Raw genomic sequence first — 24,687 nt, 5'->3', positions numbered from 1 at the left:
GGAAAGTTAAATCCGTTGAATAAAAAATCTTTTTTCTTTAAATATTCACTCGCTAACACATTTTTGCTCGGGTCACGTTGGGCAAACCTTCCAAGTAAAAATCATCAGCCCCAAAACACGCCAAGCAATTGCAAGACTTCCAAGCAGTGAGGGAATCTGGGACAGAGGGCTCGCAGTACCCCTTCCTTCGGAACCATTTCTTCGCTTCGGTAATTAACCACCTTAGGGGGCAAGCTTCCATACCCATACCAAAACTGTGTCAGGCAGATGGTGGACTCGTTTTGTTGGGAAGGGAAGAAGGTACCTAAGCACGACATCTGCCATACACTTGAGTGAATAAGCAGGCCATGAGTATGGCTTCAGGCCATGTTGGCTCAAAGCCTAGCTAGTGGTTTCTTCTTCTTTTATTAAGGTCTCGGCCCATTGGAATGCGATTTTTTTATCATTTTGTAAGCTCATCCTGGCTGAGGACTTAATGTTTTGGGTTAGAGGGTATCCCATAGTGACAATCTTAAAAGTAAAGACAAGTATTTAAATTCTGACTTCCCTTCTTGTGTGCATCCGCGGGCCATGCTAATAGTTGTGGGCTCTACTGATGGACTTACGTGGGCTCCTCTATGGCATCTTTGGGCTCTATGTTGGGCTCTATCTGTAGGTGCCTAGGCAATGGTGTTTGCCGACTGCAGGTGGGCTTGAGGGGTCCTACCTCACCCACCATCGGCTAGCTTGACTGTTGCTGCCTTTGGCATTTAGCTTCCTCTAAACAACATATTTTATATTTTTATTTACCTTAAGCCCTTTAATAAAAAAATACACTAACAAGAATAATTGAATCCATTAATATTACAATGCTAAAACTTAATTTGCATGAAAATAATTGGGCTTGGTAAGTTTGTATTAAAATAACAATAGCATGATGAGAAAATGCTTTTAAGATGTGTAAGTTTTCAGGCCTCATTTTGATTCATCAGTTTCTATCTGTTTCCTTATCTCATCATCTCTCTCTCATTCCTCTCTTTTTATCACCTAGTTTCTCTATTTTCCCTTCTCTCACCATCATCTCTCATATCGCTCCTCCATGTTTCTCTCTTTCTCTCTGTCTATTCATCTCTCTCCTAAATATGTTATTTCATTAATAAATTTGAAAGTAAATTAGTACACATTATTCTCAGTAATTCATGTTATATTAGTAAATTTATTAATCTGATAGACGTTTATTTCTTTTTGAAAGTTTTACACATTTCATTTTACTTCTGCGATTGAAGATCCATGATATGATAAAAAATGAAAAACATACAGATTAAAAAAATTAAAACATACATATATATATATATATATATATATATATATATATATATATATTCATTAAAAATTAAAGTACCTTCTACAGAGTCAAATTTTCTACAGCTTGGTTTCATGAATGATTCATCATGATATGCAGTGGTGTTTTTCACCTGATCATTTGTATTCTCTTATATTTGATAGAAGTTTTTCTGTTAAAACCCGTACACTTGAAGTATTTCTCCCCATGTCCAATAAACCTTATGTGTAAAATCCTCTGGACACATGTACTAGTCTAGTTAACAACTCTACACACATCATAATCCATTAATTACTAACCTAATTAACATGTGCTAGTCTAGTTAACAACTTTATTATGCAAGTAAGACTCTCGACGCCGCTCAGGTAAATTACTCTACAACAGAAAAGGAGTTACTTGCAATTGTCTTTGCTTTAGATAAATTTCGATCTTACCTCATAGGGAGTAAGATTATAGTCTTTTCAGATCATGCTGCACTTAAACATTTGTTAAGCAAGAAAGAGACAAAACCTATATTAATGAGATGGATTTTATTAATGCAAGAGTGTGAGATAGAAATTAGAGATAGGCGTGGAGTGGATAACGGGGCAGCCGATCACCTCTCCCGCTTATCGATGCCCTCCCTAGTTCCCATCATAGATTCTTTTCCTGATGAGCATATTCTAGGAATTTCTACGCAGAAATTACCTTGGTATGCTCATATAGTAATTACTTGGTAACCGGTCAATTGCCACAGGGTTGGGATTATGATGATTGAAAAACGTTTTTTAAGGATATTAAGTATTATTATTGGGATGAGCTTGAACTATTTAGATTAGGAGTCGATCAAGTTTTTAGAAGATGTATACCAGAGGATGAACAATGGAGAGTTTTGGAGTCGTGTCACTCATCTTTGTGTGGAGGACATTACGCCTCCAAGATCACTGCACATAAGGTCTTACAATGCGGCTTTTATTGGCCTCATCTTCATCGTGATGCATACGAATTCTGTAAGAGATGCATTCGCTGCCAAGTAGTGGTCAATGTAGGTCGCAACGCTTCTATGCCTCTACATCCTATTCTTGAAGTTGAGTTGTTTGATCTTTGGGGCATTGATTTTATGGGACCCTTTCCTCCATCTTTTGGATACGAATATATTTTGGTAGGTGTTGATTATGTCTCTAAGTGGGTAGAAGCCATACCAACACGAAAAAATGATCACAAAGAGGTTGTTAAATTTGTCAAGGATAATATCTTTTCCCGGTTTGGATGCCCACGGGCTATTATTAGTGATGGTGGAACTCATTTCAATAACAAGGTGTTTGAAGAATTGTTAAAACGCTATGGAGTTCATCATCGTCTTACCACCCCTTATCATCCTCAAGCCAATGGCCAAGTGGAAGTCTCAAACAGAGAGATTAAAAAAATATTGAAGAAAATTATTAAGCCTAATGGGAAGGATTGGTCGAGCAAGTTGCCTGATGCGTTATGGGCGTATCAGACAACATATAAAACTCCATTAGGAATGTCGCCATTCAGGTTAGTCTTTGGCAAAGCTTGTCACCTTCCTCTAGAAATTGAACATCGTGCTTTATGGGCTATTAAGAGACTTAATCTATCTTTAGATGATGCAGGTGAACATCGTTTATTGCAGTTGCATGAATTGGAGGAGTTGCGGAATGAAGCATATGAAAATTCACGCATCTACAAAGCCAAGATGAAAGCATTCCATGATCAACACGTACACAGGAAAGTTTTTGCCCCTGAACAAAAAGTCTAGTTATATAATTCTCGACTTAAACTTTTTCCAGGGAAGCTTAAATCAAGATGGGATGGACCTTACGTCGTATGCCAACATTTTGACAACGGGTCAGTCCTCATTTGAGACCCAAAAGGTGGAGCCGAATTCAAGGTCAACAGGCAGTGCTTGAAACCCTTCCTCGAACACGAGCCGCATCCTCCTAATGAAGATATTTCTTTAGAAGCGACGACAGCACCATCTGCTTAGAGTTCTCAATTAAGCTATTATTTTTTGTCACTTGTCTTAGGATTTGTTTTCTTTGCATTATGTTAGCCTCTTATTTTTGTTGTGTCTTCTATGGTACCTTTGATCAGGTTGAGAGCGTATGTGATTCAGCGAATCAGCACTATCGCCAGGATCTTTTACTCATGATGCCATTGGGCCCAATGTCTCCAATATCACTGTTTGCCCTTCTCACCTCAGTTTTCCTCTTCATTATTTTAGTAGTTATGCATTGAGGACCATGCATGTTTTAGTAGGGGGGAGCTAGTTCATTTTATAGGGCAAACTGTAACTCAGGCATTTAATTTTAAAGAATATTATATGAATTGAACCTGCTTTTAACCATATTTAACATGCATATACATGAGTCATACCTTTCATCTAGTGGTTTGGGAACATGTGTAGAGAAGTTAAGCTCCTAGAGCGGATCAAGAACATGTTGAGGTGCAACACACGTGATTTTGAGCAATGTGGGTTCAATTTCAAATTGGGGAGGGTGTCTAGTAGGTGATTAGATGATGGAAAGTCCACGGGTAGAAGCTCTATGCTTCAAAGGGGAGTGATGAGTGAATTGAGATCCCCCATTCCATCAGCTCAAAATAACCGATCCCACTTATGTATTTTGTCTCACCATTAGCCTATTCTCATTTCAAAACAGTGGACAGTCATTCTCCAAGTCCTATGCACAGAACACATCATCTCCACCCACCTCATTGTTCCACACGCTTCACGCCATATCCATCACAACTTGACTCCACCACCTTGCTTCCACTACCGAGGATATGCCTATCTCCCAAGTACGTCTATCTCCCTTTCCATGGTATCACTACGATACTGCCTCTTCAACTCTTTTTCTGTCCATAATTCACTCTACATTATCCAAATCTTATTCTTCTGTCCCTTTTCTCTAGACCAATGTGATTGTTATGACACTCGTGCTAGTTGTGACAAGATGTTTGAAAACCATTTAGATAATGGAAAATGTTTCATTTTTTGTCATGCTCCTCTTCGATATATATATATATATATATATATATATAAAAGAGGAAAAGAAGAAGAAGCAGAAAGAAGTTTGAAACAACAACAACCAAAACAAAAAAAAATGAAGAAGAAGAAGAAGACGAAGAGAAAAGGGGGGTTTGACTTGCGCAATTTCTTGTGTTAACTTTCCATTCATGGTCATATTGTTCTCTATATTTGTATCATCACATTGGTCCCATCTTTTCTATCTCCCCCCATTTCTTCTGAAAATCTTGGGAGTAGGTTATCTTAGGTAGCACCACACCCATTGGACCATAAATCTCTCATTGTTAACGCTCACCCTAACTCTTTCACAAGGTTTCCATCTTCCCCGTCACATTCTTTAGAAGTCCGTCATATATTCTTCTAGTTATCTCCCATATTCTGTGCTCAACAGGAGGAAATGGCTTCTTCTATTCTTAGGAAGGAGAAAAGCTAATGGAGAGACAAGTACTAGGTGGCCGCCACCCCGGGAGAGAGTGATCTTGCTAGCGAGAGATGTGAGGCCAGTATCAAATGTGTGAAGGGAGATTACCTTAGGAGAATAGCGTCATACCTACCAACAAGTACACTCCCTTCTCATCCACTTAGGCATTCAAACCAAGGAGAAACGAACCCCACATTCCTGAAAAGGTTGTGGCTCAATTGTCATTTAGTATTTTAGCTCAGCTTGTGATTGATACACTTAACACTTCCAACACGCGTTGTCTTACCTAAAGGATGAAAGAAATGATAATGCGGAAAAATACTTAGATGTTGCTAAAGGACTAGCCATGTCTAAGCAGGGGGGTATATGATAACACCCGAATTTTTGTCTTTATTTCATGTTATTAGCACAATTTTATGCATTTAAAGAGCTTAAAATGGGGTTTTTATCATATATTTGCATGAAAATAGTGTTTTCAAGTGATTTCTGATTTTTCCCTAATTTTCTGTTAATTATATGAATTTTAAAGGATTTATTGAAGCTTGAAATAACTATTTTTGAATGAAAATGGAAAATTTAATATTTAATTTCGACATTTATCAGCATGGGGATGAATCAGTGAATTTTCTAGAATTTTCTAGAATTTTTAGGATTTTTCTGAGATTTATTTGAAGAGGAAATGTATTTATTCTAAGGAAAAAAGGTATATTTATAAGAAAAAAAAGTATTTTTATCATTTTTGAATTTTGAAGGGCCTTTTTGCAAATTTTTCTTGCAAAAAGACCCTGAAAACAGCTCTCGGTCGCCACTGTAGGCGTAAAGATCTAATTTAAAAGCTTATAGGGTTTTATTGCAAATAATTTACTAATTGTTTTAATGTTTTAGAAAAAAAGCGGAGGAGATAGAATGCGGGAAGGATATATACACAATTATTTCAGGGTGGCGTCCATCTGTGATTTTGCATTTTATCAAGGGCTTCGCCGAAAAAAAAGGCCAAAGAGTCTTTCGCGCGCGACGTGGCGCTTTCGTGGCCGTCGGATGAGAATCCGACGGGGCTTAAATATGAGTTGGCTCCGGGAGGTAAGTTCACCGCCCGCGCGGCGCGTACGACGCGCACGCACGGGCGGTGACGTCGCGCGTGCGGAGTTGCCCCGAAAAGAAAGAGCCATGCGCCACATGCGCGCGAAATGTATACGCATAATCGATATTACCTTCTTCTTTTTTGATTTTTCAGTTTTCGCCATGGGGTACGTGGCGCAACGAGAAGACGCCCGCCCAGAGAAGTTGAAACGGCGCTACCAATGGAAAAGTGACACGTCAGCATGCGGATTAAAGAAGAAAAATAGTAAATAAATGATTTAATCCAACGGTTAATATTGGGTTAAATTCATTTATTCATAACTTTCGATCCCTAAGTCCGATTGAGATGATTTTTTTATGGATTTGCTCGTCTTTATCCCCTCTTTCTATCTGTTGGGTTATTGAGATCAAGCCTGCATTGATAGATAAATTTTAATTAATCATTAGGGGTAAAATGGTAATTTTTGCCCTTTTACCAAGGTATAAAAGCCAAATTTTGAGAGGAGTGGGTCATTCTTGATGGTTCTCTATCACAGCTGCAAGACAGAGAGTAGCCCCAGCCTGGATCAACCTTTTTGGTACATTTCCCTTCCATTGTATTTGGATTTTGTGCATTTTGAATGAAATTAGTTCAATTTCTTGTTTCTTCTTCTTGATTCTGATCTGAACTTCTAAATCGCTTGGCTTGAGCGGCATGTACAAGCCCTGATTAGGATTGAGAGGAGAATTTGAGGGATTTAACTAGGCATTCAACTGCATTCCCAAAGAAAAACTCTAAAAAAATTAGATTTAATTTTTAGGAGATTAAATTACCCCCATTTCATTTCTGAATTATCAAACTTGCAAAACCAACCAAACCCAAATCAAAACTTCCCTCTCAACCTCTCTAATTGACCTCTTTGACCCTTTTATTTGGATCAAAGAAGCCAATTTAGAGCTCCCTATTTCTTCTATTCATCTCATCTCTTCTACCCCCCCCCCCCTTTCTAAACTTCTCTTCTAATTAGGGTGAGTTGATCCTCATTGAAGATCAAATTCACTCTAATTAGGGGTTAAACTACCAAGAAGATCATCAAATTGAATTCCTTACTAGCTTCCCTTGGACGACACTCGTACTTATCACTATACATCTTAAGTAGAGTTTTTATAAATTTTATTGCATAAGCCAAAATTCACAACGACAAGGGCTAAAAACTGTATAATTTTTACCCCTATTTTTGGCTCATCAATATCTGACAACAAAAGCTCCATAATATATGGTGCACGAAGCTTCTTCCTAACCCATAAATTTTAATTTTGTCACTTTTACATCTACGTTGAGCCTTGGAACTTCAAAAGCCATGGGAGACCCTTCTTGCAATTTGGAGAGCTTGATCAAGATTGTGAAAGCTCTTGATAAGGCTATCAAACCTCATGGAAGTGCCATGTAATCTCCAAGACTTGTATGATTGCGCCAGGATGGAGGACGCTTTCCAGGAAAAGCAAACATATGTTAGTGAGCACCAAGCGATGATTTCTTATTTCTGTTGTGGAATCTGGTAAATCTAGTTCATTCTGAAATTCATTTGGTAGAAATTTTTTTATTAGTTGAATTTGTTTTAGAATCAAACTAGATAAGATAGGTTGTTTGAGGCATTTCATCAAACATTTAGTGACTCTTTGCATATCGAATTTTCATTTCTTACTTTCTCTGAAATTTTTCCCGTAATAAAACTTCAAAAAACTAACCAAATCTATTTATATAACTTCGTTATCATTCCTTGTGACAATATCATCATTTTATTGTTCTAATTTTCTACACTATCTCTACATCTTTTTTATTGTTCTCACATTTTTTATTTTCTATATATTTATTTATTATTATATCTTTTAAAAACTAAAGAAATCCCTACTAATATCTGTACACATCTTTATCTTTCTGAAAATAATAAAAATATTTATTATCTTCACACCAACCCCTATCTCAATTATACAAAATACAAAATATTTCCCTTTCCAAAAATATTGAAAAAGGAATGATAATATTCTCATTCCTTTTTTAATATTATCCCATATTACTTCATCTCATAAAGTATGACCTAATATTATTTATATTATCCTTATTATTTTTATTATCACCCTCTTAATCATTCTATATTATTATCTTATTATATAATAATTATATTTCATACTACTATTGTAATCCATCTTCTTCTTCTCTTTAAAGTAAAATTTATATCATGGTGCTGATCCCCTTAGCATGATTTAACTCATCATTTGACATCATCAGTGAATTTAAAATTTATAACAACAAAAATACTACACACCCAGATTTTTTATCATCTATCCTAATGAATGGTTTTGGGATCAACCATCTTTATCATTTGAGGGGGAGTACATATTGTTATTTTATATGGATATTTTGATGTGTTTATTGAATATCCCAGGAATATGAATATTCAGGATATGAATATTCAGTATCTCATGAATATGAATATGAATATTGTCCATTTCTCTCTCTATGAAATGATCATAACTCAGTTACCATTGCACATATCCTTGGACTCTGTTATAAGCACTCCACCTGTATAATAATCAATATGCATTTTATAAATATAATTTTAAGGGAGCATGGAATGTATGATTGCATGATATATAACTCAAATCACTAAGAAAATAAATGATTATTTCAAATTTGGTAAAGCCTTTGTTGTATCAAATTATTTTTCCAAGTGTTTATAGGCGTAAATATTTTTCAAGGTACATTTTGTATAAAAATTATATTGAAAATATAAAAAAAGGAACCAAACGTAAAACATTCACTTTCTGACAAAAGACTATGATAAAGGTGTCATAGAAATCAATGAGTCCAAAACTAGTAATGTCTGATTTGTCCATTCAAGTGGCAACAACGAACTCATTTTAAATAGATTACAACAAATACTTAAATGAATCATCTACGATATTATCTGAGCTGTACTACGCCTCTATAGTAAGTGATGAAGTTGAAATGATTGTCCTACTGAGCCTCTAAACTGCAAAACAATATTTGATTTAAAATCGTACATGCATTATATAAAAGCTTAAAAGAATTAAATCTAAAATTTGACTTATACAATGTTTTTTTCTTGTTTAGCATTTTAGAACATCAGATTCATTAACAAATCAATATTTCAAGTTACAATAAACTTTTTTGATTTTTCAAAGGATTTAAAACACATTTTTTCTTAATTTCCGTTCCGTGAAAATTTCCAATAACTGCATTGATTTGTGGCCTTTAAACAGCATCCTAGTCACAGAGCATTACTTGTACCTGCAAAAAAAGAGAATGTTAAAGAATAATGGTGTAACTATTGTGAACTTTTTCTCACCTTTAATTATCATTTTGACACGTATACATGCGCACTAAAAAGATATCATTCCCGTCGAAGGCCATTGGATACCAAAAAAAGGCATCAAATGCACCCTTTGGATCTATAAATAGATCCCTATCCTTCTAGATAATTAAATGCATGCCCGCTTGTGGATTGAACAGCTTGAATAGGTTGTGTGAGTTTTCTTGCATCATTATATTCCCAAATTTAGGTTACTTAGACCCTGTTTTCCCTGCTGTCCTGCATTATTCTATCTCTCCCTCTCTCTCTCTCGTGAGATTTCTCTCCATCTCTCTTTCTCTCTCATGCTCTACTCTCTAATTCTCTCTCTCTCTGTCTCTCTCTCTCTCTCTCTCTCTCTCTCTCTCTCTCTCTCTCTCTCTCTCTCTCTCTCTCTCTCTCTCTCTCTCTCTCTCTCTCTCTCTCTCTCTCTCTCTCTCTCTCTCTCTCTCTCTCTCTCTCTCTCTCTCTCTCTCTCTCTCCCTCGCGCTCCCTCTCTCTCTCTCTCTCTCTCTCTCTGTCTCTCTCTCTCGTGCTCTCTCTCTCTCCCTCTGGCTCTCTCTCTCTCTATCCCTCTGGCTCTCTCTCTCTCTCATTCTCTCTATCTCTCTCTCTCTCTCTCTCTCTCTCTCTCTCTCTCTCTCTCTCATGCTCTCTTTCTCTCTCTCTCTCTCTCTCTCTCTCTCTCTCTCTCTCTCTCTCTCTCTCTCTCTCTCTCTCTCTCTCTCTCTCTCTCTCTCTCTCTCTCTCTCTCTCTCTCTCTCTCTCTTTCTCTCTCTCTCTCTCTCTCTCTCTCTCTCTCTCTCTCTCTCTCTCTCTCTCTCTCTCTCTCTCTCTCTCTCTCTCTCTCTCTCTCTCTCTCTCTCTCTCTCTCTCTCTCTCTCTCTCTCTCTCTCTCTCTCTCTCTCTCTCTCTCTCTCTCTCTCTCTCTCTATTGATTGTTACTGTGGGATTGCAGCCGCAAGTGCAAGCGATGGTCAGTTCTAATTCCTGCTCCAAATCATTGTTTGCCTTTCTAGATCCCCATATCACATTACAATATCAAGACAGATGATGTAATGGATGTCAGAAATGGGAAAATCCAATATCCAGCTTTAGTGATATCGAGGTGTTTAATGAAGATATTGGATATCAATTAAAACATTACCAATATCTGATGTTGTTATCCATCTCGATAGCAACATCCACCATTGTCTTAGGGGTTGGATGACGATATCTGATATCAGCACTGGTAATTAGTTTTCGATATCAGATGTATGAATTGATATATAACTATGTTATTGGGTTACTGAACCAAAATGAAACTTATCATTGTTCATTAAGTTATTAGATATTCAACAAAGTCGAACATGTTAAAATCAATGGACCGAAATGAAGCAATAAGGTTCAAAATCAACATAGGACTCTAGCCCAGACTAAACCATGGTATCTTGTGGGAGTAAAATGTTTGAAGTTGACTAGTCAACCTTCGTGTACATGTGTGATAAGGGGCATTACTGATTTTCGCTGAAGCCTATCAAATGATATTAATACAAATGTTATATTTTTTCTCCCCTATGGGATAATGTCTCTTTATAAAAATAAATCAACATCCCCTTGTCAGATTCTAATATCCAGATATCAATCTGATATCATTAGAATATATCCCAATATCCGATATCGGGCAAATATTCAATATCTATCCAATATCCTGAAGTCATCTCAATTTCATCGGGATATCTGAATATGGGCAAACACTATGCCCAATATACTAGTTATTTTTCTGTACTCCTTCTACATGTTTCTGAAGACTATGCTTCCCTATGAAAACTGGCCAACTCACCTTGCTATTTTTATTGAATTTTTAACTGTCTTAGTTCTTCCACATATTTGAAGACTCTCTGCCACTAGTGCACTACAAAAAAGAAGATAAAAGGGGTCATTGTTATTTATATTCTGATGTGTACACATGGGGTGAGAAAAAATAAAACAAATCTAGATGCCCATATGCACCCAGTTAGTTATTAGATGAGAGAAAACCTTCAAGAGGAGAGCAAAGGAAAATCTCAACAGCGGCTTGAAAGCAGTCTGCGGCCAGGGCCAAAGAGCCTTCCTTCTTGTACACGTGGCCAAGACCCAGCCATGCTACGTGGCTCATGGGATCTAGTCTCAGTGCATTCGTCAGCAAGCTTCTAGCAGTGGGCCGGCCCCTCTGGCCAAGCCTGGCGAGCGGCGCGGCCAAAGCCGCCATGCTTGCCGACGCCCCATCCGGGTCAAGCGAGCTGGCTGCAAAAAATGCTCCCATTGCATCTCCCATTTGTCCCCTGGCTTGAAGTAGCCTCCCTGAAATAATTTAACCTTGCATTAAAGCCAAATCATCATCGTCATCATCACCATCAACATCATCTTCGTCGTCATCATCATCCTCATTGTCATCATCATTATCATCATCATCATCATCCTCCTCATTGTCATCATCATCATCATCATCATCCTCATTGTCATCAGCATCGTTATCGTCGTCATCATCATCATCATCATCATCATCATCATCATCATCATCATCATCATCATCATCATCATTGTCATCATCATTATCATCATCATCATCATCATCATCATCCTCATTGTCATCATCATCATCCTCATTGTCATCATCATCATCCTCATTGTCATCAGCATCGTTATCGTCATCATCATCATCATCATCATCATCCTCATTGTCATCACCATCATCATCATCATCATCCTCATTGTCATCAGCATCGTTATCGTCATCATCATCATCATCATCATCATCCTCCTCATGTTCATCATCATCATCATCATCATCATCATCATCATCATCATCATCATCATCATAATCATCATCATCATCCTCATGTTCATCAGCATCATCATCATCATCATCATCCTCATTGTCATCAGCATCGCTATCATCATCATCATCACCATCATCATCATCCTCATCCTCATTGTCATCATCATCATCGTTGTCGTCATCACATGTAATTTCCAAAGATGAGATATTGGGCATAAAGAGAAAGATGGGATCACAGTCTCGGTTATCATCTACTAAACACGACTTCTTAACTATTTACCCAAATTAGCACTAAACCCAGATCGAGGTCATCATCTACTAATTACCAAGATGGGATCTTTCAGCATAAAGAGAAATAAACAGAAGCGTGTAAGTTTTATGTTGACCCTCAGGAGCATAAAACCTGGCTGATTATCATCATCTGCAATTTCTAAATATGGGATTTCTGAGCATAAGAAGAAAGAAAACCCCACATTGTCTTAAATATTCAACCTGATAAACAATAAGGACGGAAAATAATCATCGTCTACTTGGAATTTAATTGGAATTTAACCCATAAGATAATCATCATATGTGACCTCGAAAGATGCTACATTTTAGCTTACAAGTGAGAAACCCATACATCTTCGGAAAAATCACAATGAAACCAGACCAAAATCAATGTTGTAATCTGTAAAGATATGATCTTTCAGCTCTAGGAGAACGAAAAAAGGTCAGAAGGTGCAGTGATTTATCATCGGGAGCAATTTTTAAAGATGGGTTCTTTCAAAGTTGAGAGAGAAAGAAAAGCCCACCTCTTTCGTACCAGGCCCGGGGAGAGAAGCCCGATATTGACATCGCTTTGGTCAGGCAGACCTCCGAGTCGGACCATGACCCGAGGTCCCTATAGACAGCGGTCAGGTCAAGCCAGGTGTCCATCTCAAAGCCCGCCACGTCACCCGCCTGCAAGACCAGGAAAAATGAGACTTTGAACTCGCTGGGTTCTTCGGATTTGCTAGTGAGTTGACCTTGAGACGGCGATATGACACCAGAAGTTGACTCTTAGCGCTGACCAAGGTCAACAGCATCCTGTACGTGTTGACGGCCTGTTTGGAGTTTCCTTGGAGGCTTTGGAGGGCACCTTTCATGCGAAGGAGCACCAGCTGGTCCTCTGGCTCGGTCTCCTCCAAGGCAAAGTCAACGATATCCTCGGCCTTCTTCAAGTCCTCCTCGGATGCTGCCGCGTGTACGAGGACCTCCCAACCTTTGACCGAGCTTCCGGCGACCAAGTCAACGTACTTCGCGGCGGCTGTCCGCGCCGCCGCTGAATCCCTCCTGGCGGCGGACTCCAAAGCGAAGGTTAAATTCACCGCCGGGTCGTCTCCGTCGGCGGCCATCGCGTCCGCGAGAGCTTTCCTTGACAGCGCGTAGAAGCCCGTTCTGTCGGAGTCCGACGTGGAGGCTCTGGCGGCGCCACCGCAGCAAAGGCCCAAGAGGCGGTTGGCGGCGGCGGCGCGGTGGCGGCGCCGCCCCACGGCGCTCTCCGCCGCCGAGCGAGAGAAGGCCACCCCCTCTCTCACGAGCTCTTTTCTCCGGCCGCAGATCTCCGCCGCCAGCATGAGGGCCGTCGGATGGGGGCGCCGCTCCGCCGCCTTTCTCAGCAGGTTCAGCGCCGCCGCGTCCTCCCCGGCGGCGGCGGCGCAGAGAGCCAGAAGGTACCACCTCTCCCGCCGGTCGTAGATTCCCGGCGGCGCCAGCTCGAAGATTCTGGAAAGATTCTCCCACTCCCCGGAGACGGACAGCGCGAAGGCGAGCTGGTCAACGGCCTCCCGGTCAAACGGAATCTCCGCCGCCGCCATTTTCGCCACCACGGCGGCGAGGAGAACCAGAGATTCCTCCAACTCGGCCGGGTCGGCGCCGCCGTGCAGGAGAAGCGCGGCGAGGCTCTTCTGAACGTCGGCCAGCTTCTGGGGAGGAAGATTCCATGGCAGGGCCAGGACCCGCCGGTGAAAGTCAACGGCCTCGAAGTCAACTCTCTTGTTCATCTCACAGCCCAGCGTTACCGCCTCGTTGACCAGCTCCCGCAGCCGCCCCCGCTCTCCCGCCGCCGCCATTCCCCGCGGGAACGCCGCCTCCGCGATATCCATGACCACGCCGCATTCCTCCGCCGCCTCTGCCAAGGTTGAGTCAGTCAACGCCAAAAGTCAACGGTCAGCGGTGGTCTCACCTTTGACCAGACCGAGTCCCGCCAAGGCCTTTGACTTTAGGAGGATGGCTTCGAGGAGGAGGGCGGCGGCGCGGGGGGAGATGGCGGCGCGGCGCGGGGTGTCTGTTTTGGGCGGGGGGCGGCTAGGTCGGGCCCACTCGGCGAGGGCGTTGACCAGGTCTGACTTCAGCGCTGCCACGTCGATCCCGCGGAGGACGTGCAGGGCCGCGGAGAAGTTGCCGTTCTGGAACTCGAGCCGGCCCAGCAGAGCTCGGGCTTCCTGCCGGGGAAGAAAGAGTCAACTCGTTGACCGAAGTCAAAATCACGGAGGGAGTGAGAAGGTTGACCTCGTAAGTTAAGGAGACGGTCTCCTTGAGCGTTGACTCCACGTCATCGACCTTTCGGTCCCGGTCGGCGAGCCCGCAGAAAGAGAAATCGCCGCTGCCGGAGATGGACGCCGGCGGCGGCGCGTCGTCGAATCGAACCTGATCGCCGGAGCATGCGCAGAGCATGACGGCGAAGATCGAGAGCGGAACAGCAAGATCTATCGCGCCGCTCTAGGCCTCTGATCCAGATCTGAAGTTCATCGAGAGAACCGAATCGCCTTCAAAATCGGTGAATCAACCGATCGAAATCCAGATCCGAAGCAAAATCAAAAGAATAATGGAGGCAAATGCGAAGGAGAAGAAGAGGCATTCATCGATCGACGAAATCATCCACACGGAAAAAAATATCGGATAGAACATACGATTTTGGCGACGGAAGAGCGGATTCTTCGTCGGAGGGCGACGATTCGGCGAGACTCGTCAAGATCAGCAACAGTGCCGACTCGCGCTGCCGTCCACGAATTTGAAATCGAAGCTGCCATGATTGCGATTTCCGAGCTTTATCATCGCCGTAGCTTCTTGGAGCTAGCGCCAAGAGAATCCTGCTGCTTTCCTCTATCCGTTATCGGGATGCGAGCTGCCGGATTTTTATAGGCGGTTGATTCTACGTACATATTTGTAAAAATAGGCGGACGGTTTCAAATAATGTTTTAAAGAGCACCTTTTCTTTTATAATTTAGGTTAAAACAGCCGCGGTGAATAGTTTATAGGGGTATTTATGATAGGAGTCGGTATGATAAGATATCAAAGGTTACCCTTCCGTACGGTCTGCCAGTTTGCTTGTTGACTCTCTGTCTTGTCACAATGACCGAGGCGCATGGGCTGTTGTTTTTTGTCTTTGACCCATTCCTTAAGTAAAAATAACTTTTAACCCCCTTTAGTTCCCCTTTTGTTGTCTTCCTCTTTTACCCCAAATCTTCGTTCGATGGAAACAAATAAACCAATATTCCTCTACGTTCTCTCTCTCTCTCTCTCTCTCTCTCTCTCTCTCTCTCTCTCTCTCTCTCTCTCTCTCTCTCTCTCTCTCTCTCTCTCTCTCTCTCTCTCTCTCTCTCTCTCTCTCTCTCTCTCTCTCTCTCTCTCTCTCTCTCTCTCTCTCTCTCTCTCTCTCTCTCTCTCTCTCTCTCTCTCTCTCTCTCTCTCTCTCTCTCTCTCTCTCTCTCTCTCTCTCTCTCTCTCTATCTCTCCTCCCTCTCCCCCACTCCCTCTCCTCTCTCTCTCCCTCCCACTCTCCCTCCTCCCTCTCTCTCTCTCTCTCTCTCTCTCTCTCTCTCTCTCTCTCTCTCTCTCTCTCTCTCTCTCTCTCTCTCTCTCTCTCTCTCTCTCTCTCTCTCTCTCTCTCTCTCTCTCTCTCTCTCTCTCTCTCTCTCTCTCTCTGTCTCTCTCTCTCTCTCTCTCTGTCTCTCTCTCTCTCTCTCTCTCTCTCTCTCTCTCTCTCTCTCTCTCTCCCTCTCTCTCTCTCTCTCTCCCTCTCTCCTCTCTGCCTCTCCCTCTTTCTCTCTCTCCTTCCCTCCCTCTCCCTTTTTCTCTCTCTCCCTCTCTCCTCTCTGCCTCTCCCTCTTTCTCTCTCTCCTTACCTCCCTCTCCCTTTTTCTCTCTCTCCCTCTCTCCTCTCTGCCTCTCCCTCTTTCTCTCTCTCCTTCCCTCCCTCTCCCTTTTTCTCTCTCTCCCTCTTTCTCTCTCTCCTTCCCTCCCTCTCCCTTTTTCTCTCTCTCCCTCTCTCCTCTCTGCCTCTCCCTCTTTCTCTCTCCCCTTCCCTCCCTCTCCCTTTCTCTCTCTCTCCCTATCTCCTCTCTATTGAGGAGTTTTACTCGCCGAGCAGAAGCTGTGAAGACAGCTCGGGAGGCGACTCACTCCGCCATTGCTTCATATCATCAAGCAGATGATGCTCCACTCCACCAGCAGACGACTCGAGCCACTGTCTTCTCAGACAGCCGACGATTCCTCTGATAGGAACTAATAAGATTAGTTAGTAAAATCAAATATATGATATATACTCGTTAGAGCTTAGATAATAGGATTCAATATAGGATTAAACATAGATTAGGATTCAATATAGCTACGATCAAACAGTAGATGGCTAGGATTAAACAGTAGACGGCTAGGATTAAAACACTAAGGAGTAATAACGGTCCAGATACATTCTGAGATATCCGTTATACACTGTGGGTTCATAGCACCGATCAACGGCAGTGATCGGTGCACCCAATCAGTTACAGCGGACACGATTAGTTGTTATAAAGTCGGGTATAATGCACCGATCAACGGCTGTGATCGGTGCTCCAAATCTGTAATAACAGTCAAGATTAAAACAAATATTTGAAAACTTATATCAGTTGTAAACTGTTACAACGGATATGGATACGATAACTACTTATATTTACATATAAATATACAACCAATGTTAATGGAAAAGCTTGCGGATTAATACAGCGATCTTGATCTTACCTCTGAGTCTTTTCTTCTTCTCTACTTCTTCTTGTGAAGAGGAGGAGTTTTACTCGCTCCGCAACTAGCCACACCGAGCTATGGAATCGCCTCAGCATGATAGGATCTAATACAGATTAGTTAGTAAAATCAATTACTTACGATATACTCGATAGAGGATAGAAGATAGGACAAATATAGGTTCAAACATAGTCCAGGATCAAAGATAGAATAGGTTCAAATATAGACGGATAGGATCAAATGTAGAATCGTTATAATGGCTAGGATTGGATCTCAATACTTAACGAGATCATTGCACCGAACAACGGTCATGATCGGTGCAACCCTGACGTTATAACGGACAGGATAACACGTATATTCAAATTACGTTGGAGAAGTTCCAACGGATATAGCCGTTGGAACCGTCAACTATTTTTAGATATATTTACTATATAAATACACACAAATTGTAAGAACAAAAGTGCGGGAAATACAACGATCATTACACTACTCGTGTTCAAGTCTTTATTCTTTCTCTCCTCTTTTCTCTTCTTTCTCTACTCTTTGTTCTTTCCCTTTTCTTGTGCAACGGCCAAGAAAACTTAACACTTCTTTCTTCTTCTTTCCTCCTCTACGGCCTTGGATACGGTGACTCTAGAAGATCAAACACTCTCTGCCTCTCCCTCTTTCTCTCTCTCCTTCCCTCCCTCTCCCTTTCTCTCTCTCTCCCTATCTCCTCTCTCTCCCTCTCTCGCGCTCCCTCTCCCTTTCTCTCTCTCTCTGCCTCTCTCGCCCTCCCTCTCCCTTTCTCTCTCTCTACCTCTCCCTCTTTCTCTCCCTTCGTCCCTCCCTCTCCCTTTCTCTCTCTCTCTGCCTCTCCCTCTTTCTCTGTCTCCTTCCCTCCGTCTCCCTCTCTCGCCCCCCCCCTCCCTTTCTCTCTCCTCCCCTCTCGGTCTCCCTTTCTCTCTCTCTATCGCTCTCCCTCTCCGTCACCCTTTTTCTCTCGGCCCCTTCCATTCCCTCCCATTCCTGCTATCTCTCTTTCTCTCCTCTCCCACTCTTGCTCTCTCTCTCTATCTCTATCGCTCTCTCAGTCTCTCTCTCCGTCCACCTCTCTTGTCTCTCTATCTCTTTCCCTCTCCGGCTCCCTCTCTCTCTCTCTCTCTCTCTCTCTCTCTCTCTCTCTCTCTCTCTCTCTCTCTCTCTCTCTCTCTCTCTCTCTCTCTCTCTCTCTCTCTCTCTCTCAGACTGCTGGATCTGTCAATCTATTCGTCCAGTACATATCAACCCGTATACATCCGATACCCATTTTTATATCCAACACTTGTCTTTGTATCCATCCTTCTGTGAAATGAATTTATAAATTTACTACCGTATCTTGTATTTAATTACCTATGTTCCGAGCAACTGACAAACATATCTGTTCATCTTTATATCTGCATTCCCCGCCATATTTTTTCTCCTATGATTTGTCGCAGTGTAAGGTAGAGTCTTGAATATCCAGTTTATCACAATACCCTAAGCACACAGGATGGTGCTTAATCTGGTTAAATTACTAAGATGCCCCTATTTTGTCAACCCTTAATTGCAACCAAAGAAAATAAAGCTTTGTAAAAGTTCTATCTGACTCCACATGTAATATGGCCAAAATAAGTGAAATTAGTTTTCATCAAATGTGACAATATCAGTGCATTATTCTGAGGAAAAGTATATCAAGGAGTGAGCATGCCCTGAAGCTCCCTTTCATGGGCCTGTCAAACAAAAGAATTTTGAGCAACTTAGGTAAAAACTAAAAATTTGAAATAAATATTTGACTTGGAGAGAGGGATAAGAGAACATACAGAGGAGCACATCCCTTGCAAATGAGCACATATACCTGGGTTTTGATGGTAAGTTCTTGAATCACACCAAGTTATGGCCATGGAAACACAGAATATAAGTTTCTTCCAGCGATCAACAAAGAAGCAGAACTTGTATACATGGAAGAAGCAAGTGTAGCCAACAACACAGTCTGGGAAGCACCAAAACCACTGTGGCCACTTAACTTCAGACATGGCTACATCTTGTGAAGCACTTATTCTCCATGGCATGGCCTCTGCAGCTATAAGAAGAACCATAATGAACATAATCCTCCATGCATGGGCCATCATCCTAATCTCCTCAGTTGTTTATCTCTTTTGTCCTGAAAGAAACAAGTGAGAGTCTAAGATCCTTCGAAAATATCTCTATTATTTTGAGAAGTTTTGACCCGAAAATTATACCCATTGATAGACTCTTGGAGCATAAATTTATGGTTATATCTTTGTGGATTTGGAGAATGTTGATTTTATGAAATATTTTGTCTGTTAGATAATCTCATGTTGAATGACTCTTCTTCTGTGTTTGTGGGAAAGGAAACCTCCAGCTCTGTGTTAGAATGAAAACAGAAGATTGTACTTTCAAAATAGAGAAGAGAGCAAACAGAGACAGCATAATAGGCACAATATCCTTCATGTTTTACTATGAAAACATGTAGAACGAAGAGCTCTCACCTAAATCAAGGAATGAATCTTGTCCTTCAACAAACTCCAAAAGACTCCAAATGAAGACATGTCCTAAGAACTCAAAAGCTTTTATCATCATGGGTATTCTTTGTAAGCTTTCTAACATTTTATAAGCCTATGACGGCCCTTGGATGCTTCTGTTAAACACTTGAAACTACTACTTTAAGGCAGCTGAAACGCCGGGGCTTTATAAAATGTTTCTCTACTCCCAAAACTGACTCATTAATGTAACATAAGAAGCACTGTAACACACTGTAACCCACAATAGAAAAACGAAGTAAAACGATCACGTAATGTGTAATAATGACTGAAAGATAAGTGGTTCTGTGTGGGTTTGTTCTGTAGTTGGTTCTTAATGGAGAAGTACACTTGTTGGTGAATGAAATAAACCGCCCCAAGAGCACTCTCCGGCCAACAGAGACAAAAACATTCCGTCTATGGAAAGAGATAGAAACTTTATATATATTGGGCATTTATTAAAGACGTTAGATGGGGCATTGTAGTTTTCCATTTCCAGAATAAACTCATTATAATATTTAATGAATATCGTGTGAAACGGAGAAACCCACCAGAAAAATGGAGAAGTGATTAAGTTCTGGTAAATGCCTGGAAACTATTCGTTGTGTCACGTGAAGAAATTTTGAAAAAGATGTCCTAATCTTATCATTTTTTTTTGTAGGAGCGGTAGAAATATATAACTTTGAAAGTATCCCGTTGTGATTCCTAATAATAAAGTTGCCATGATAAGTTTAGATTTTACGTATGTTAATAACTAATAAATAATAGGGATGGTTCAAATTTAATTTAATCTTAGGGATAGATCATGGGTGTTGGGTGGTTGCACGTAGTGTCACGAACACTATGATGTATTAAAATAATGCATCGTAGTTTTTCTCAGATAGATCGTAAGAAATAATCAATGCGGAAAGAAAACCTTTGTGATATCACATAATAAATTTGGCGTAATATATTTAGAAGTCACTGTGAATAAAAAGATAATAAAGTTTATATTCTAGTTAATTCACTACTTAATTCGATTTATTAACTTTTTATGGCCCATATAATTTTCATTTATTGAATACATCATATTGTTTCTCAGTGAGGTAGCAAGAAATAAACAATATGGAAAGAAACCCTCGGTGATTTCACTATGACAAAATAAAAATGTATCTATGATAGAGGCAGTGAGAAATGCATGTTTTGGAACGTAACACAAATGGATTAATCATAATAAAGTAATCAAAATAAATTTAAAAGATGTGTTTTATGTCTATGTTACGAGTTTTATTTTCCAAGTTCTTTTTTATTTTATTTTATTGTAACGACATGAATAATAATTGAAAGTTTATATCAGTATACATTTATTTTAGTTTCATTTTTAGCTTTGAATTTTTTATTAAGTAATGTTTAGGAAATTAGTATTTATATATTCAAACATTTTTTAGATTTGATTTTCATTTTTACACCAAACGTGGAACTGAACACAATAACATGATCTTAAAATCTAGACATAACAATAAGAGTTGTTTAATAATAGTAACAAATAATTAAAGATCCTCCAAGAGACAATCTGATGGCGTATCTATGTCCCCCTTACTCATTGATGGTCCCTGTATTTCTATTAGGGTGCAGCTGCATTGGCTTTTGGGGCCTCATTGCAAAAAAATAGTCCCTTGTATGTTTTCATTATTTTAATAACATAACATCTTAAAATGATGCATAGAATGTCCAAAATACTTATATATAAATAAGGAATCTACAAAATATTATAGCACGTTATTAAATAAATCATGGCCTAAGACAGGGCCATTTGGCGAACTTATTAAACTAGTTATTTATATTCATGATATCATCATTAATGGACCAAAACGCATGAAATAGACGAGCGTTTCGTTTTTTTTCAAAGACCTGACGTTATTTTCTTAGTTTGAAATTGCACTCTACCACTTCTTGAAGATATTTTTCTTATTGTCTCTAAAAGCTAGAGTGATCTTATGGAACGCAGTGTATAGTACATTTTTATGATGAGAGAAACACTTAATGATCTATCTCAATAAAAATGCTCTATCGGGAAGATGAAATTAAAGAAAAGTGTCTCTACTTTATTCTTTGTTTTGCGAAATTGGGGTATAATACTTGCAAAAAGCACTTGGCATAATTTTATCATATCCTCGTATTTTAAATCATGTCTTTCGATGTATAAAATAGAAATTACAGAGTTGTCTAATTCTCACTGTGCATACATTGATACAACGTAATGAACTACTAATTTGTATTTTTCGGATATTAAAGATATATTGTGATCCATAAGCATTAAATCGTCTTTCATTTTCCGTATGTTGCTAATTGAAGAGCCTTTGTTGCAGTATCATCTTAAATTATACTGCTCAGACCCTCTTCATTTTTCAGAGAAGTCGAGGTTGCACATGAAAATCAAGTGTTGCACACGTGACACCCTTATAAATAACATAATATAGTGAGGGTAAAATGAAACATTCTACTTCAAAATATATTAATTTTTTTGTAACTTGATTGTAAGTTTAAATTTAATCCTTTCATCAAATTCTTAATCCACAAATCACTCCAAAAATCAGACATTTCAATCATGGGAAGTTCAATGTCGCCCATTGATCTTTTCCCGATTAAATGTCATTTTTATGAATTTCCAAGGGGAAAAGGATTATGGGTGAAGTGAAAACAAGATCAACCCAAATAATAGAGAAAACCAATGATTAAATGTCATTAAATTGCTAAGATTAAGGGATTAATCTAAGAATGTAAGATGTCTTTATTCAAAATTAAGAAATGAAACTGATCGGGAGTGAGTGAGAAATAAAAAGATGAACATGGTTGCCTATGAAAAAACCACTAAATTATTGACTGATCCCAACTTCCCACCAATCCCTCTACGTGACAAACCCCCTAGTTCAAGATTTATCTTTTCTATCCTTAAATCACGAATTTACAAGAAATCATGTTCAGAAGAGATATCTGTATCTCAGATTTCCAATGAGCACAATAGCCACCCTAGATTTGAGAAGATTTTGCACAAGGTTCACAAGAGTAAGAGTCTATCACCATGCAAGGAAGAAGAAAGGAAGAACAGATTTTTCACAAGGTTCACTAGCCGTCCAATATGAATCGAACGGATAAAATAACTCAGGAAACACTATGTTTATGCGTGAATAACGAATATATATGTATATTTCACTCATGTTTTATTTCACTCGCACACATTTATTGAATGATCTCAATACACCATCGTCTGCACCCATGTTAATATTTCTTAGTAGTGATGCCTTTTCACATCAGATCTGATCATTTATCTCATGAAAGAGCCAATCAGTTTAACATTGATGTTAATTTTTTTAATGATTATATTTCCCAAGGTTCCTTCGAGCTCCTTCCCATAAAATCGAGCAATCAATCGGGAGACTGTTTTCACAAATCCAAGACCTGATTTCCAAGATGAACCACTAAGGCATCAATGCAACCCTCATTTAACTTATCTTTCTTTAAGGGAGGGATATTAGTACTGTCATATTTTGTTTTTCACTGCACATGAATGACATGTTACACATAATTCCGTTTTTAAGGATACATCGAATTTAATTCTGGGTGCATTAGATCGTGTAGGAAAAAGTGAGATAGGAAGAGAAAAGAGAGTGAAGAACATGGAGAGAGAGAGAGAGAGAGGAAAAAGAGGGTAGAGAGTGGGGGAGAGAGAACAGGATATGAGAGTAGTATGGAGAGAAGAGAATGAGAGAGGAAAACAGACTGATAGAGAGAAGGAGAGAGAGAAAAAAGAGCGAAAAAGAACGATAGGAAGTGAAAAAAGAGCGAAGAACATGGAGAGAGATGTAGAAGAGAGAGAGAGAGAGAGAGAGAGAGAGAGAGAGAAAGAGAGAGGAAAAATAGGGGGAGAGAGTGGGAAAGAGAGAAGAACAGGATATGAGGGTGAGCTGGAGAGAAGAGAGTGAAAGAGGGAGACAAACTGATAGAGAGAGTTATCGGGTAGAAAAAAGGTAGATTCAAAGGGAAAAGAAAGTGAAGAACATGGAGAGAGAGAGATAGAGATGGAGAAGAGAGATGTACATAGAGAGAGGAAAAAGAAGGTTAGATAGTGGGAGAGAAGAACAGTATATGAGAGTGAGATGGAGAGAAGAGAGAGAGGGAGACAGACTGGTACCGAGAGAAATATGGAGGAAAAAGAGTGATAATAAGGTAAAAGAGAGCGATGAACAGGAAGAGAGAGAGAGAGAGAGAGAGAGAAAAAAAGATGCAGAGGAGAGAGAGAGAGAGGAAAAGAGGGACAGAGATTAGGAGAGAGAGAAGAACAGATACGAGACTGAGATGGAGCGAAGAGAGAGAGGGAGATAGACTGGTACAGAGAGAAATATGGAGGAAAAAGAGAGATAATAAGGTTAAAGAGAGCGATGAACAGGAAGAGAGAGAGAGAGAGAGAGAGAAAACATGCAGAGGAGAGAGAGAGAGAGAGAGAGAAAACATGCAGAGGAGAGAGAGAGAGGAAAAGAGGGACAGAGAGGAGGAGAGAGAGAAGAACAGATACGAGACTGAGATGGAGCGAAGAGAGAGAGGGAGATAGACTGGTACAGAGAGAAATATGGAGGAAAAAGAGAGATAATAAGGTAAAAGAGAGCGATGAACAGGAAGAGAGAGAGAGAGAGAGAGAAAAAAAAAACATGCAGAGGAGAGAGAGAGAGAGGAAAAGAGGGACAGAGATTAGGAGAGAGAGAAGAACAGATACGAGACTGCGATGGAGAGAAGAGAGTGTGAGAGGGAGACAGACTGATGGAGAGAGAGATATATGGTAGAAAAAGATGGATAAGATGAAAAAGAGGGTGAAGAACAGAAAGAAAGAGAGAGAAAGATGGAAAGGAGAGAGAGAGAGAGGAAAAGAGGGGTAAAGTGTGGGAGAGAGAGAAGAACATGATATGAGAGTGAGAGATGAAGAAGACTAGTAGAGAGAGAGAGAGATGGTAGAAAAAGATAGAAAGAATGGAGAAGTGTATGAAGACCAGGAAGAGGAGAGAGATGGAGAGAAGAATATGAAGAGAGAGATATAAAGCGGCAAGAGAAATATTTATGCATGATCGCGACAGAGACACATCATAACAACCCA

The 24,687-nt window shown here is 40.1% G+C and overlaps 1 protein-coding gene across 3 annotated transcripts; it reads right to left on the bottom strand.

Annotated features, from left to right (window-relative positions):
- Positions 1-8,982: 8,982 nt before the first annotated feature.
- On the bottom strand, positions 8,983-15,122 carry LOC144712077 (protein NPGR1-like). Of its 3 annotated transcripts, XR_013583727.1 has the most exons (8): positions 14,937-15,122; positions 14,536-14,764; positions 14,210-14,468; positions 13,011-14,155; positions 12,798-12,945; positions 11,223-11,525; positions 11,026-11,097; positions 8,983-9,142 (listed from the first exon to the last, which is right to left on the bottom strand). XR_013583727.1 is itself a non-coding variant. In XM_078586257.1 (7 exons), exons 2-7 carry the CDS (start codon positions 14,698-14,700, stop codon positions 11,090-11,092), a joined length of 2,028 nt encoding a protein of 675 aa, XP_078442383.1. In that variant the 5' UTR covers positions 14,701-14,764; positions 14,937-15,122; the 3' UTR covers positions 10,554-11,089. The 3 variants fall into 3 exon arrangements, 2 of the variants coding, with proteins under 2 accessions (XP_078442383.1, XP_078442382.1); XM_078586257.1 differs by lacking the exon at positions 8,983-9,142 and having other exon boundaries at positions 10,554-11,097; XM_078586256.1 differs by lacking the exons at positions 8,983-9,142; positions 11,026-11,097 and having other exon boundaries at positions 11,110-11,525.
- Positions 15,123-24,687: the final 9,565 nt, after the last annotated feature.

Source organism: Wolffia australiana, chromosome 14 (genome assembly GCF_029677425.1).
Source record: "Wolffia australiana isolate 7733 chromosome 14, ASM2967742v1".
NCBI lineage: Eukaryota > Viridiplantae > Streptophyta > Magnoliopsida > Alismatales > Araceae > Wolffia > Wolffia australiana.
Note: the sequence above shows the minus strand (reverse complement) of the source record. Positions and strands in the feature narration are given on the sequence as shown.

What these genes read in the sequence shown, in the direction of transcription:
- LOC144712077 (XM_078586256.1), bottom strand. Translation starts at nt 14,700, where the DNA reads ATGCTCTGCGCATGCTCCGGCGATCAGGTTCGATTCGACGACGCGCCG. An exon ending in CCGTCTCCTTAACTTACGAG is followed by an intron (nt 14,469 to 14,535) that starts GTCAACCTTCTC and finishes CTTCCCCGGCAG; the next exon opens with GAAGCCCGAGCTCTGCTGGG. An exon ending in TGTCATATCGCCGTCTCAAG is followed by an intron (nt 12,946 to 13,010) that starts GTCAACTCACTA and finishes CTGGTCTTGCAG; the next exon opens with GCGGGTGACGTGGCGGGCTT.